This window comes from Pantherophis guttatus, chromosome 2 (assembly GCF_059756535.1).
Source record: "Pantherophis guttatus breed Tessera chromosome 2, ASM5975653v1, whole genome shotgun sequence".
In the NCBI taxonomy this organism is placed as follows: Eukaryota; Metazoa; Chordata; class Lepidosauria; order Squamata; family Colubridae; genus Pantherophis; species Pantherophis guttatus.
The window spans coordinates 146920745-146933979 of record NC_142064.1 but is presented as its reverse complement, the minus strand read 5'-3'; the positions used below and the strand labels follow the sequence as shown (position 1 = coordinate 146933979).

Genomic DNA, 13235 nt, shown 5'->3' with positions numbered 1-13235 from the left:
CAATTGATGATTACTACAGCAGTTGGTGACTCACTGAAGTGAATCCTGCACTTCCAACCTCAAACAACTAGAAAAACTCACATTGGTACAAACTTTGCACAAGGGCTCAGTTTATATCTTTATTCAGGTCTGTATCATCAAGTAAGTAATCAAAAATTATACATGATGCATATGTAGTGCTAAATGTCCAATAGAATATAACCCAGCCACAACAAAATACTACCACCCCTCCCAATCACTTGATTAGAATGCAGTCTTTGGAATTAAAAAGGCAACCTGTTTTTAAACACAAGCCAGAATGCTTCTTCCCCATACACACTTGTGCAAATAGTGGTCAATAGGGAAGCCACAAAGGGAGAAAGGACTGCTGTCTGCTTCTGAACTTGATTACTGCTAGGCATATCAAACAGGATCAAGGTAACCTATTATTTTAAAACTGTACATATAGTCTAATTTCAAAAGCTGGCTTCAGACTAGATCACTGGCAAAAATAAATTTCCCCCGTCCAGCAGCCTGCTGACTAGAGGTGTAAAAGCCATCAGAAAAAAAAGAATGGATTTTAATGGTTAATTAACTCAGCTACAAAAACACTAATCCACCTCTACAATTAATTAACATGTGTGAACCAAGCCAATAAGTGAACCTATTAGTGTTTATATGGTCTGACTGGAGACTTTTGCCTAATGCTGGCATGTGGAACCTAACATTATCCCATTGACCTCAAAGTTCATACCGAGATACAATATAGTTAGTATATTGAGCTATGTGTGGAATCTGAGCCATTATGCATGTTCTGAATCTAACTTTAAGAAAACATTCAAGATGCCTGTGCAGCTCCATCCCAAACATCCCACTTGGAGGCTAATGTTTATTTGCCATCCCATTAGCTATTTTGGTTCAGGTGGCTCTAGTTCGGGGGAAACAAATACTTCGTGCAATGGAAATCAAAGAGCTCGCATTTAAATCCCGCCAGGAATACTTGGCGCTGCCAAGCGTCAAAGTCACCCTCAACTATTTCCACCCTTTCCACCCCCACCCCCCCCACAGTGCTGAGACGCGTCAAGAGTTACAATGACTGGCAGCCCGATCCTCAAACCAGTTAAACAGGAGCCTTTGGATTTAAGCCGGCTTAGTCCTATTGAGCGAGAGCTAAACCCTGGAGAGGCCCAGGAAGCCGAGAGGGGGATGCGGTAGCCAAGACTCCATCCTGCCCCGCCCTGGATTAAAAGCCTTGGCATCTGCATTTTATGAAGGGCTGGTGGGATTGTCTGCGGGGCTCAAGGTCTCGGGGTTCCGCGTGGAGGCAGGAGTTGTGGAGAGCGGTGAGTTTAAGGGGCAGCCAGGCGAAGGGAAGCCGATGCATCTGCAAGGGCGGGAACGGGGGAGGGGGGGCGAATCAGGCGGAGTCCAAGAACAAAATCTGGGTGGGGAGAGGAGGGACGGGAGAGGAGAGGGGCTTTCTCGCTGACTTCTGTAGAGTTTTTTGGGGGACGCCCCCCGCCTCTTTGCGAAGTTAGGCGGTGGGGCCGCGGAGTCCTGAGAGCGGCGGGCAGGGTGGCGCTTTTGCGGCCCTTTGACGGAACCCCTTCGCTTCCTTTGTCCAGCACTGCTAGTTCGTCACTGGCCCTCCGCCCCACCGGGCTACAGCCAAGCACGTCTGCCCCAGGCTATCAAGGAAGGAAGGAAGGAAGGAAGGAAGGAAGGAAGGAAGGAAGGAGAGAAATGTGGAAAGAAGGAGAGAAATGTGGAAAGAAGGAAGGAGAGAAATGAAGGAAGAAGGGAAGAAGAGGATGAAGGAAGGAAGGAGATAAATAGGAAGGAAGGAGCATGGGCTTCACTTCTTCCTTCTGTTCTCTTCTTCCTTCCTGACCACAACAAAACGCCAGATTTTTGATTTGTGCTTTATGGTGAAGAAAGGAAGGGGGAACCAAGCCTGAATAAAGACACAGGATTTTGGGGTGGGGGTGTCCCATCAAGCTATTTTTTTCTCACCGAAAAGTTCTCTGGCCTCCTAGAGAAGGAAGAGTCAATCAGACTTTGTAATTGGGAGAGGGGGGGAGGGAGAGAGAGAAAATGGAGATGGAGAATCACAGGGTCTGATAAAAGTCCGGTCCCGCCATCTCTCCAACCGGCTTTTTTCTAATGCCTGTGGAGATTGAGGGCTGTCAGGGTGGTGATGCAAGATGTGGGGTAGCCCCCTAACTCTGAAGAAAGTTTCTAAGGGTTCTGTGAACTTAGCCTGCACTCGGTGTCTGTCTTCATTTAATATACTTCTGTGGGTTTTTTTAGTCTATTATAGCTTATCCAATAAATAAGGAAACCACAAACGCCAGGGAAATATTTAGGCAACACCCATCATCACACGTCTGATGGCTCCAAGTGATAAATTCTCAAAGTGATAAAATATCAATTGAGAATATTTGACATTTGTTTTCTCTTCCCCCCAACATGTGCATGTTGTCGTAAGTGGAAGGGGAGAGTGTATATCTCTGCATTTGGTCGGCCCATCACTTCTCCTCTGCTGCTCTCAGAGAATAATAAGAATAATAAAGTACAAATAGCCTAACATGGGGCTTGTCTCTTGGCGATACTTAGCGCAATAAAGGCTCCCTACAAAGCAAGCGCCCACTGAAGGAGAGCTATTTTTCAAAGACAAAATGTGTAATCAGAGTTCAGATGGCCTCCCCCTCTTTAAATCTTGAGAGGCTGCTGCTTCTGGGGTGTTTTCATCCCAAGGGACACCCTGCAGAACCATTGATGCTTCAGGATCCATAAGCCTTAGCCAGCATGGCCATGGCTAGAAGCAGTGGTGGGTTGCTCCCGGTTCTGTCCGGTTCTTGCAAACCGGTAGTAAAAGTGGCGGGAGGCTCTGGCCACCCGCCTGGACGTCATAATGGATGATCTGCATGTAGCTTCTGTGCATGTACAGAAGCTTCTGCACATGCACAGGAGCATGCACATGCACTCCTGTTGCGAACCGGTAGTAAAGGTAAGTAGAACCCACCCTTGGCTAGAAGGTACTGGAGCTGATGTGTCAACACTTTTGGGAGGCACTGGGTTGGAGGGAGCCTGTGAGGAAAGTTCCTCTATCTTGACCTGTGCTGCAGCCTGGGGTAGTGGATTATCAAAGGGTTTAGAAAGAAGGGACGGAGTTTTATTTTTCCCTTGTTCCCTGAGCCTTTTTACTGAAAATGTCAGGCAGGAAAACTTTATGGCCATGTCATGGTAGACAGAACCTGAAGGCAGAACAAGAAGCAATGGATGGAAACTTATCAAAGAGAGATCCAATTTAGGACTAAGGAGAAATTCTCAGCCCAAAATTGACACGTTCTGGCAGAGACTGTGTGACTCCTGGTGAGTGCCTTGGCTAGTCCCTGCAATTGTATTAGCCAGATTTCAGAAGTGGTTTGCCCTTGCCTGCTTCCTAGGTCTGAAAGGGAAAGGCTGGTCCAAGGTCATTCAACTGGCTTTTGCCCAAAGCAGGACTTCCAGTCTCCTAGTTGTAAAATGGGCCAAAATTCACTTAACAACTCTCTTGCTTAGCAACATAAATTTTGGGCTCAGTTATGATCGTAAGACGAGGACTATCTGTACATGCAGTATGTTGGGAGGTATTCCCCAGTTAATGAACATAACTGGGATTGGGAACTGCGTCTCTAACCACCAACATGGTCATAAAAATCATGTGACTGCAGTGATTTATGCTGGCAGTTCTCATTATGGCCATGAAGTGAATGAATAGCAGATCATATCACTTGATCACAACTTGTGACTACCTGCTGGTTTCCCCATTAACTGTGTTTGACAGAAGCCATCAGCAAAGGTCACAAAATGGTGATCATGTAACCACGGGATTCTGCAATCCTTGTAATTGTGCATAATTATATATTATATGTAATATATATTATATAATATATGATTATATGTCATCCATTTTAAATTTAGTTCTGGGGCTGTAAATGTATATATGGGTGTGTGTGCCGTATCTGGCGTAAATATGGCCTAGATTCTGCCATATTTAAATACTGTCCGTCAGTCTGTTCAAGAGAAGATCCTGAAATGAACGATCAACCATCCTCAGCGTCACCTGTCCCAATTTTTTTTAAAGAAGAAACACAAACGTTTATGTACACAGTCCCAAGCTCTTTGGGGGAAAAGAGGAGACAAATTTATAAAAGGTGTTTTATGTCTGTTTCTTTCCAGGAAGAAGCTCCAGATAATTGGACAAGAACTCTGAGCTGGTCACTGATAGGCCTTGGTTCCTGACATCAAGCCCACAGTTGTGTGGAGTTGTTCTTTTATAGTGTTAGTGTTAGCACAGGCGGGCAATGAAAATGAGGAGGCTTCCAAAATAGCAAGACAATAATGGGGAGTAAGGGGTGGGGGAAGGGATAATCCTGAATTTGGAAATATCCCCAGCAAGATAAAATACCTGATTTGGGTACATAGGTGTGGCTGATTAAGTGTGTGAGGTAGAAGTTCAAGCAACATTTGACAAGGAGGTGTGCCTGGTAAAGAAAATGGAGAAGGTGCCAGCAGGGCCAGGACCAACAGAGGCACCAGAACGAACAGGAAGGGACCATTTTGCCATTCAGCCTAGGATCAGATGGGAACTACCCCATGGCGCAATGTTACAGCCAGAGAGCATGCCTACCCAGTGGTGGGAATACCTGAAGACTCTGCCCTCTCCGGCCACAGTATGGGGCAGCCCAGGCCTCCCAGATCTGACTTCTTGGGATGACTTGATCGCTTTTGAGAGAGTGTTTGGAGTCTGTCAGTGGCCTAGAGGTGACGGGGTGACCAGACTGAAGCCAGCTTTCAGGGCAGAAGGCCAGCAAGCATTGAGCGGCAAGAACACTAGAGGCAAAAAAGGCTGTGGGAAAGTCAAGACCATCTTCCTGCACGAAAACTCCCCCAGCACGGAGCTACACCGCCAGCGCTTCAGGCAATTCTGTTACCAGGAAGCCGAGGGGCCTCGGGAGGTCTGCGGCCGCCTGCGGGAGCTCTGCCATTGCTGGCTGGAGCCAGAGTGCCGCACCAAAGAGCAGATTGTCGAGCTGCTGATTTTAGAGCAGTTCTTGACCGTCTTGCCTCAGGACATCCAAAATCAGGTCAGGGAACGTAGCCCAGAGACCTGTGCCCAAGCGGTGGCCTTGGCTGAAGGCTTCGTTTTGCGGCAGCAAGAAGACAAGCAGCAGGAGGAGCAGGTGAGGCCTGTTTGTTCCAGGACAAAGAGTAGGCAAGGTGCGGCCTCAGACCTGGCCCCCTTCTCCCTCTTCCTATGACATCAGATGCTACGTTTAGAACATGTCCATGTCAGGCTAGGAAATTTACGCCACTTCTCTTAGGGTGGAACTATGGCTCCTGTCAGTCCCAGATCAAGAGACCAATGCTGAAGGATGGTTGATCTCTACTCTGCCCGTTCACCTTTTTGTTTAAAAACATGCAGTAACGGCTACTATTGGCTGCATAAACTAGCAGCAAGCACACCTGTTCATCTCTTTAGTCACCTGCTGGGAATAAAGAGAAAGGAAGTGGTCCCCCATTAATGGAAAAGACCCCCTTCTTTCCTATTTGACTGGTTTTCATCTTCTGAAGCCTCAGGTTTCCAAAACAGGCTGCAGAAACTGGAAGGCCGAGAAAAAGCAAACTGGGAAATATAATTTGTACAATACAGGTAGTCCTTGACTTACAACAGTTCATTTAGTTAGTGACTATTCAAAGTTACAACAGCACTGAAAAAAATGGTATGATTTTTAACATGACTATTGTAGCATCCCCATGGTCACATGATCAAAACTCAGATGCTTGGCAACTGGTTCGTATTTATGACGGTTGAAGCGTCCTGGGGGGGGTCATGTGACCAGCTTTCGCGACCTTCCAACAAGTAAAGTCAGTGGGGAATCCATATTCACTTAGTAACAAGCATGTTACTAACTTAGCAAATGCAACGATTCACTTAACAACTGTGGCAAGAAAAGTCGTAAAATGGGGCAAAACTCACTTAACAAATGTTTCACTTAACATAAATTTGGGGCTCAATTGTGGTCGTAACTCAAGGACTACTTGTATTAGCTTCTGATGGCACAGAAGTAGCATAAAGAAAGGATTTTGCTCTGTTTTCTCTGATGGCCTCAAAATGCTCCTCATTGGGGCATGGCCCGATGGGGCAGACAGCCCAGTGCTCCTAGAAACTATTGGGAATCAACATGCTCATAGGGCTAAAGAGGAGTGAGCCATGTTGGCCCTCCATCTTTGGTGGAATTCAGTTTCCATCTTTCCCCACTAGTGGCAAGTATTCTACCAGGCTGGAAGGAAAACTGAAATTTAACAAATCTGGAAGGCTTACTCATTTCCTGCCCCAAACTACTGAGAAAGTCCCCCAATTCTGCTTCTAAATGCTCTCTGCAGTTGTAACATTACGCATACATGTCATTCTAAAAATATATAAATGGTTGCAGAAGTGGAAGTTCCATTCTTCAACATGGAGAGAGAACATTTCTGCCAAATAAATGGAGCATAATAATATTATTGTTAGTTAAATTCAGGTCATAATGAGAGATACTTTACTTGAAGTCTGGAGATGCTTAAATGATGAAAGGGGATGAAATATAAAGTTTCACTATTTCCACTAAATGTTGTTGAAATGTACAAAAGCAGTTTTTATTGTTCTTTCACCCAGTTATGTTTATAAGGTTTCATTTTTTATCATTAGCTGCTTATCACACTTTTATGTTTGCTGTTTCTATTTCCATCTTCAGAGAAACCTACCAAGGAGGGGAAAAAATAGTTGTGCACAATAGTTTGGTGATATTGAAAGTTATTTACCCTTGGGATCACACACTATTCTGATTCCCAAGACATGATTTGCAACATAGAGCGGATGATTTAATTTACACAATACAATAACCCAAACTAAAAAAATCACATTATGGCACACAGAGATTGCGTGAATCCAGCCAGCCATTCTCCCTCTCTATCAGTAAAACTTGGGTGCTGGGAAAATGCTATAATCTCTCAGACTCCTCTTACCCTGGTTAAAATAGTCCATAATACATATAAAATGCAGTTGTATTCCACCAACTCTCTACTCCGTAGAGCAGGATAGAAAAGATGTAACATCTGACAAGCCTGATTTTCAGTCTTAGGCTTATGTCGTGACTGCAGAAGGCCTTTTTCATTTTGAAAAGGTTCTTTAGATGTTCTATTCTCACACATTGTGTTAAACCAGAACGTGGTGGGTTCCCTTAGGTCTCGTGTCCAACCAAATATAGTTTGCATCATGATGGCTTGCAATGGATTGTCTTCCATCTCCTTCCTCCTTTTAATGATTTTGTCTGCAAAATAGGATTGGTAGAGATTGTTTTTTAGAAGCTCGCATAGTATTTTAAAAAATCTTAATAGCTGAGATCAGCTGCACAACTCCCTGAATCAGTGTATGCTGTCTACAGTCCAGTACACCTTCAGCCATCATGGTTCTATGAACTTGACTTTCATTGTTGTTTCAGGGGACTCGATCATCTCAAGATGTGGCTGTGGATTTTTCAAAAGCACGGAGAGTGTCAGTGGAGGTCAGGCAGCAGCAATCGGGCACCCGGAGAAGGAGGGTGGATATTGTTAACCTCTCAATGGGTAAGGACATCTTTAGCCCCAGGTTGCAATTTGCCGCTTTTGAATAGCTATGAATTGATGTCTTCATGGAGTAGATGGCATTTTTAGGACAATATGGTGTAGGAAGGATGGGGTGGGAATTGTATTAACAGCATAAGAGCTGGAAGGGACTTTGAAGGTCTTTTAGTCCAGGGGTCCCCAACCCCTAGGCCGTGGCCCCACTACTGCATCTTGAATCTTTCAGAATCGGGCAAGGAATGTTAAACATTAATTAAAAGGCAGAGTGGGGGCTTTCAGCGTGCTAACTAGTCCCACGACTGCATGCCCCACAAGCAAGGCCGAAAAACCATGTTTTCATATCTTTATGGAAGCTCAGGAAAATGGGGGCTGCCTCACCTCTGGGGAAAGAGTGTTCCACACAGAGCGGGGCAATGGCAGAGAAGGCTCTCTTCCTGGAATCCCGCCAGTAGAATTCTTTAACAAATGGGGTCTGCAATGTACCTTCCCTGCCTGATCTGGTGGGACGGGCTGATGTAACGGGATGAAGATGGTTCTGTAGATAATCTGGCCCCATGCCATGCAGGTCTTTACTCCAGAGGTGGGTTTCAGCAGGTTCTGACCAGTACCGGTAGCGGAAATTTTGAATAGTTCAGAGAACTGGTAAATACCACCTCTGACTGGCCCCGCCCCCATCTATTCTCTGTCTCCCGAGTCCCAGCTGATTGGGAGGAAATGGGGATTTTGCACTAACCTTCCCCTGGAGTGGGGTGGGAATGGAGATTTTACAGTATCCTTCCCCTGCCACGCCCACCAAGCCACGCCCACAGAACCGGTAGTAAAAAAATTTGAATCCCACCACTGCTTTAACCAACACCTTGAACTGGAGAACAAGAATATTTAGAAAAGCACCTCTGAGGTGCCGACCTCCTTCTTAGCCATGATCTGTAGAGCTGCCTTGTGATAATCTTCGTCCCCTTACAGGTGTCAATCTAGCTAGCAGAACCGAGGAGCTGGAACAGCAGCATCTGGACTCCAAGAAAGAGGGGAACGTGGCAGTCCACCCAATCTCAGGCGGAACCCAAAGAAGAGAGAAAAGCCATGTTTGTATCGAATGTGGCAAAAGCTTCACTCGCCCCTCAGATCTGGCAAAACACCTTAACGTTCACACAGGCGAAAGACCCTACCTTTGTGTCGAGTGCGGGAAAAGCTTTAGCCAGCTTTCCCATCTCACAAGACATCAGAAAATCCACTCAGGAGAGAAGCCTCACATCTGTTCCGAGTGTGGAGATACCTTCAGCCAACGGGCATATCTTGTCAGCCATCAGAGGAGTCACTCGGGAGAGCAGCCATACCACTGTTCTTATTGCCAGAAATGCTTCAGCCACCAGTCTGCTCTGAAGATCCACGAGCGGAACCACATGGGCCAGAAGCCCTATGCCTGCACTGACTGTGGGAAACGGTTTGTGTCCTCCTCTTCTCTCACGACACACAGAAGGATCCACACAGGAGAAAAGCCTCACGCCTGCGGGGTGTGTGGGAAAAGGTTCATCCAACACTCCAACCTGGTCTCTCACCAGCGAACGCACTCGGGGGAGAAGCCGTTTTCCTGTAAGGTGTGCAGCAGGAAATTTGCCTACCCTTCGGATCTTACCCGGCACCAAAAAATCCATACAGGAGAGAAACCTTACGCCTGTGATGAGTGTGACAGAAGATTCACCAGGCTGTCTGATCTCATTACACACCAACGTATCCATACAGGAGAAAAACCGTACCGTTGCCTTGAGTGTGGGAGAAGATTCAGGCAGAGGGGCGTGCTGGTGAAACATCAGAGGTGCCATTCAAAAGAAAATCCAAAAGGAAGTGAGGCCCTCCAGTCCACTGAGTCTCAAGCTAAAAGTCCATTCAAAACTCATGAGATCAAACTGGTGAAAGAACTGGAAGATCAGGAGGAGGAACCTAGCTTGATTCTCTCTCCCAGTCCCTGATGCTTATCACTCTTATACTGCTGCTTAGAGAGGGATCAATCATTCTATAGGATAAAGAATCAACTCCTTTTTCTATTCCTCTGCTACTGACTAGAAAGTGGACATGAAGGTTGATGATGACGACATAATGAAGCAAGTTGTGCTCTCTGTTTTGTGTTTTTATAAATAACACTCCAAAAAGAGAAGGGACATTTATAGATGGAATTGTAACTTCAGGAGAGGAAAAAGCAGGAAGAGTAATTTTGCCTTTTTCTTTATTATATGGCTGTTTTTTCTATCTGCAAACAGTAATTTTTTGAAGCAGCTGAAATAATGCAGATGACTCTGTGGGCAGCAGTTGGAGTAAACTTTTTCAAAGTAATTAACTGTCTTTTGCTAGTCAGGTAAAAGAGGAATAACTCTCTTTTCGGAAAGAATAGCTTCCGAACAATTCAAGTGAGACAGAACCTGAACACACCTGGTATGTTCAAGGCCCAGTTAGGACAATGATTGCTTTTACTTTATATGGTGATTTAAATGCAGTTTTCTCTGCCTAGGAAATATCAGGCAGAAACTGGAAAAGCAGACAGATCATCTTAAGGTCACCAGGCTTCAGGCAATATACAGGAGCACTGCTGAGATAATGGTAGGAGCTGGTAATCTTTCTAGATTGGCAACGATGATAGCTCTGTCAGCTTCTACTTCTTTATATTAAAACCCAAGCAGCTGTCAATCCTTCTGGGATACTGGATACCATCCTCTCATTTCTGCCCTAGCTCATCTCCAGTAGAATTTGAAGGATGAGGATGTGATAAGGATACATTTTTATCAGGTTGGGCCTTTGGCACCATCTAGCTTAAATGGCCACATATCCCTAAGAGGTCAGAAAAGGCAACTTTCCCAGTTTGTGACTAGAAATTCTTGAAAGGAGCTTTTGTAAGCATGTTAGTTGTGGACTGCACCATTAACTCTAGTATGACTTCCGAGTTACACTACCTAAAGTTTTATTCTGAGATTTATTTTTATAAATTATGGCAAGCAGACAACTCCCAAAAGTATGGAACTTCATTGTTTGTTCCACGCTTGCATGTAGTCTGACTGATATGATCCAGGCAACAAACATACCTCTCCCAGTTATAATATTTAATGAAGGAAAAGTCATGGATGAAGCTCTAGATTGCAGATGGAGATGTGAGCAAAAGGACGAATATGTAAATGTGGTTTGTGCATTGTGGGGACTTGTAGCAAATGAGCTCATCTTTTATTGGCTGCTGCTACTTTTATTTTATTGAGACCTGGCTTCAGATGTAGACAGACAAACTTAACTTGCTCAATTGTATCTATGAAATGTTCTGGAACTGTAGGAGGCAAAATAGATTCAATTCAGTGTATCTCGGTGGCTGATGTCCCACTGCTGTTTTCTGGCCAGCATCACTATTTAAATAAATAGGAATAAATTGAATACAAAATTGGTAAATTTAGGATTGGTACCATCTTAAGGGAGGAAATAATAGCGCCTGAGACTGCTCTATTGATGATAATAAAGTGATACCTGTTCTAAAAGTGTAGGACATATTTTAGAACAAATTCAAATCTTTGATACAAATTCTGAAAAGTCCTACCTACAACTTTAGGTAGGACTATGCATAAGATTCTGAAGTGGTCAAGAAGAGGTTATTGCATTAAAGAGGTTATTAATTTTCATAAATGTGAAGATAAAATTTATAAATACGCTGGTAAAATTCCAGAAGCAAGGAATGCTTATCCAGAGCCAGATGCTCAATCATTAAGCATTTGGGCACTTCAATAACTTTTTCTCTCCTCCAATAATGAACTAACACGAATGGCAAGGTATCCCTTTCAGCAGACTTCCAATGCACAAATCACATACTTTTAGAAGATGCCTAACATAGAGGCAAAAAATACTGACAGTCTGACATGATTTTAATAAACAGAACTATGGTCCTATATATTATTAGTCCTCTTTTTCTTAAACATTGAGTTTGGAAAGGTGAGCAACAAGGCAGTTGTAAATATTTCTTCCTTAATTTAACTTCAGTCGCCTCAACCTAACAATTAATTTTAGATTCCTAAGATACACAGTTTTACAAAACAGCAAAAAAATTATAACTGCAGCCGACTTTGTAACAACAGTAAAACCATCGGAGATGGCTGTTCTTTGCCTCCACCATCTGTGCTCATGCGCTGTAATACATGGATTAGTTTCTCCTATGTAACTAGCTGACTGGATGAATGTTATGTGATTGTGCATAGATCTATTGTGCTAACTAACGGGATCAGGGTGGAGTAAGCATGATCTGCAAACATTCTATCCTAAAAAGAAATGACCTTAATTCAGAGGAGTAATTAACTTTAGCCCCAAACAGACCAGGATCATGCAAACTACTTACCAGTGTTTCTCCATTTTTTCCACTCCCAAGACTGTAACAACAAAGGCCCAATTTTCATTTTATCTTGTGGGGAGACAGGAAGCTGGATTGGTGGAAATGACAAACACATCTTCTTTGTGGCAGCTAGAAGAAATTAAAAATGGGTGAACATATGATTGACTCGGCCTCCTGTGTGATGTGTTGTTGGCACACAAAGGCAAATCAGTAAAACTGGAAGGAAGGATAATATTCTTCATATTCTCTGAACAGGACTGATGTTTAGTGTGCCATCAAAGCTAGGGTATAATCAAAGTACTTACAAAGTTGGCATGCAGAGCACAATTTAGCATCTTACCTTTCAGTTTAAAAGATTGTATTTCCACTTCTTGTATGGGTACAGGGAGACGTACATATACAAGTAGTCCTCGACTTACAACAGTTCATTTAGTGACCATTCAAAGTTACAACGGCATTGAAAAATGTGACTTATGACCATTTTTCATAGTTATGACCTGTGCAGCATCCCCATGATCATGTGATCAAAATTTAGGTGCTTGGCAACTGGTTCATATTTACGATCGTCGCTGCGTCCCAACGTCCTGGTATCCCCTTTTGTGACCTTCTGACAAGCAAAGTCAATGAGGAAGCCAGATTAACAACCAGGTTACTAATTTATCAACTGCAGTGATTCACTTAACAACTATGACAAGAAAAGCCGTAAAACGGGGCAAAACTCACTTAACAAATGTCTCACTTAACATAAATTTTGGGCTCAATTGTGGTCGTAAGTTGAGGACTTACCTGTAGTCTTTTGAAGTAACTTCATTCTGAATCAATGCTTAGTAAGAGGACAAAGTTGTACAATTTTCAAGGGTCAACATATCAAGGAGGGGACTCATAAATATTTTAAGATGGAGACAAGATAAGTCCCTGACATTTTAATTAGCTTATTTATAACTTTTCATTAAAAATAAAAAAAAATACATGCACTTACAAGGATCCTTCTGGGGGGAAAATGAGTGCTTTGTTTCTATCATAATAGGTCCCAGTTGTTTCACTGGGTGATGGATAGGCTAAGAAACACATGGTTGGAAAAAAGTGGTATAAGGTACAATATTATTCAGGTCCTAATGTCTATCCAGCTCAGAATGTTAGATTAGCAGACTTTTTGTGATATCATGAACATGGAAAAATGTACATGAGCAGAACATCAATTAACCATCAGGATGGGCAACAATAAAGTTCTGCAAAGTATAAAGTATTTGGATGA

General features: G+C 43.6%; 1 protein-coding gene across 1 annotated transcript; it reads left to right on the top strand.

Moving 5' to 3' along the window:
- The first annotated feature begins 1045 nt into the window (after positions 1-1045).
- LOC117662887 (uncharacterized) lies at positions 1046-12151 on the top strand. The gene is made up of 4 exons (XM_034412596.3): positions 1046-1322; positions 4204-5207; positions 7509-7632; positions 8593-12151. The coding sequence occupies exons 2-4, from the start codon at positions 4521-4523 to the stop codon at positions 9594-9596; spliced, it is 1815 nt and encodes a 604-aa protein (XP_034268487.2). The 5' UTR covers positions 1046-1322; positions 4204-4520; the 3' UTR covers positions 9597-12151.
- The last annotated feature ends 1084 nt before the right edge of the window (positions 12152-13235 follow it).

What these genes read in the sequence shown, in the direction of transcription:
- LOC117662887 (XM_034412596.3), top strand. Translation starts at nt 4,521, where the DNA reads ATGGAGAAGGTGCCAGCAGGGCCAGGACCAACAGAGGCACCAGAACGA. An exon ending in ACAAGCAGCAGGAGGAGCAG is followed by an intron (nt 5,208 to 7,508) that starts GTGAGGCCTGTT and finishes TTGTTGTTTCAG; the next exon opens with GGGACTCGATCATCTCAAGA. An exon ending in TATTGTTAACCTCTCAATGG is followed by an intron (nt 7,633 to 8,592) that starts GTAAGGACATCT and finishes GTCCCCTTACAG; the next exon opens with GTGTCAATCTAGCTAGCAGA.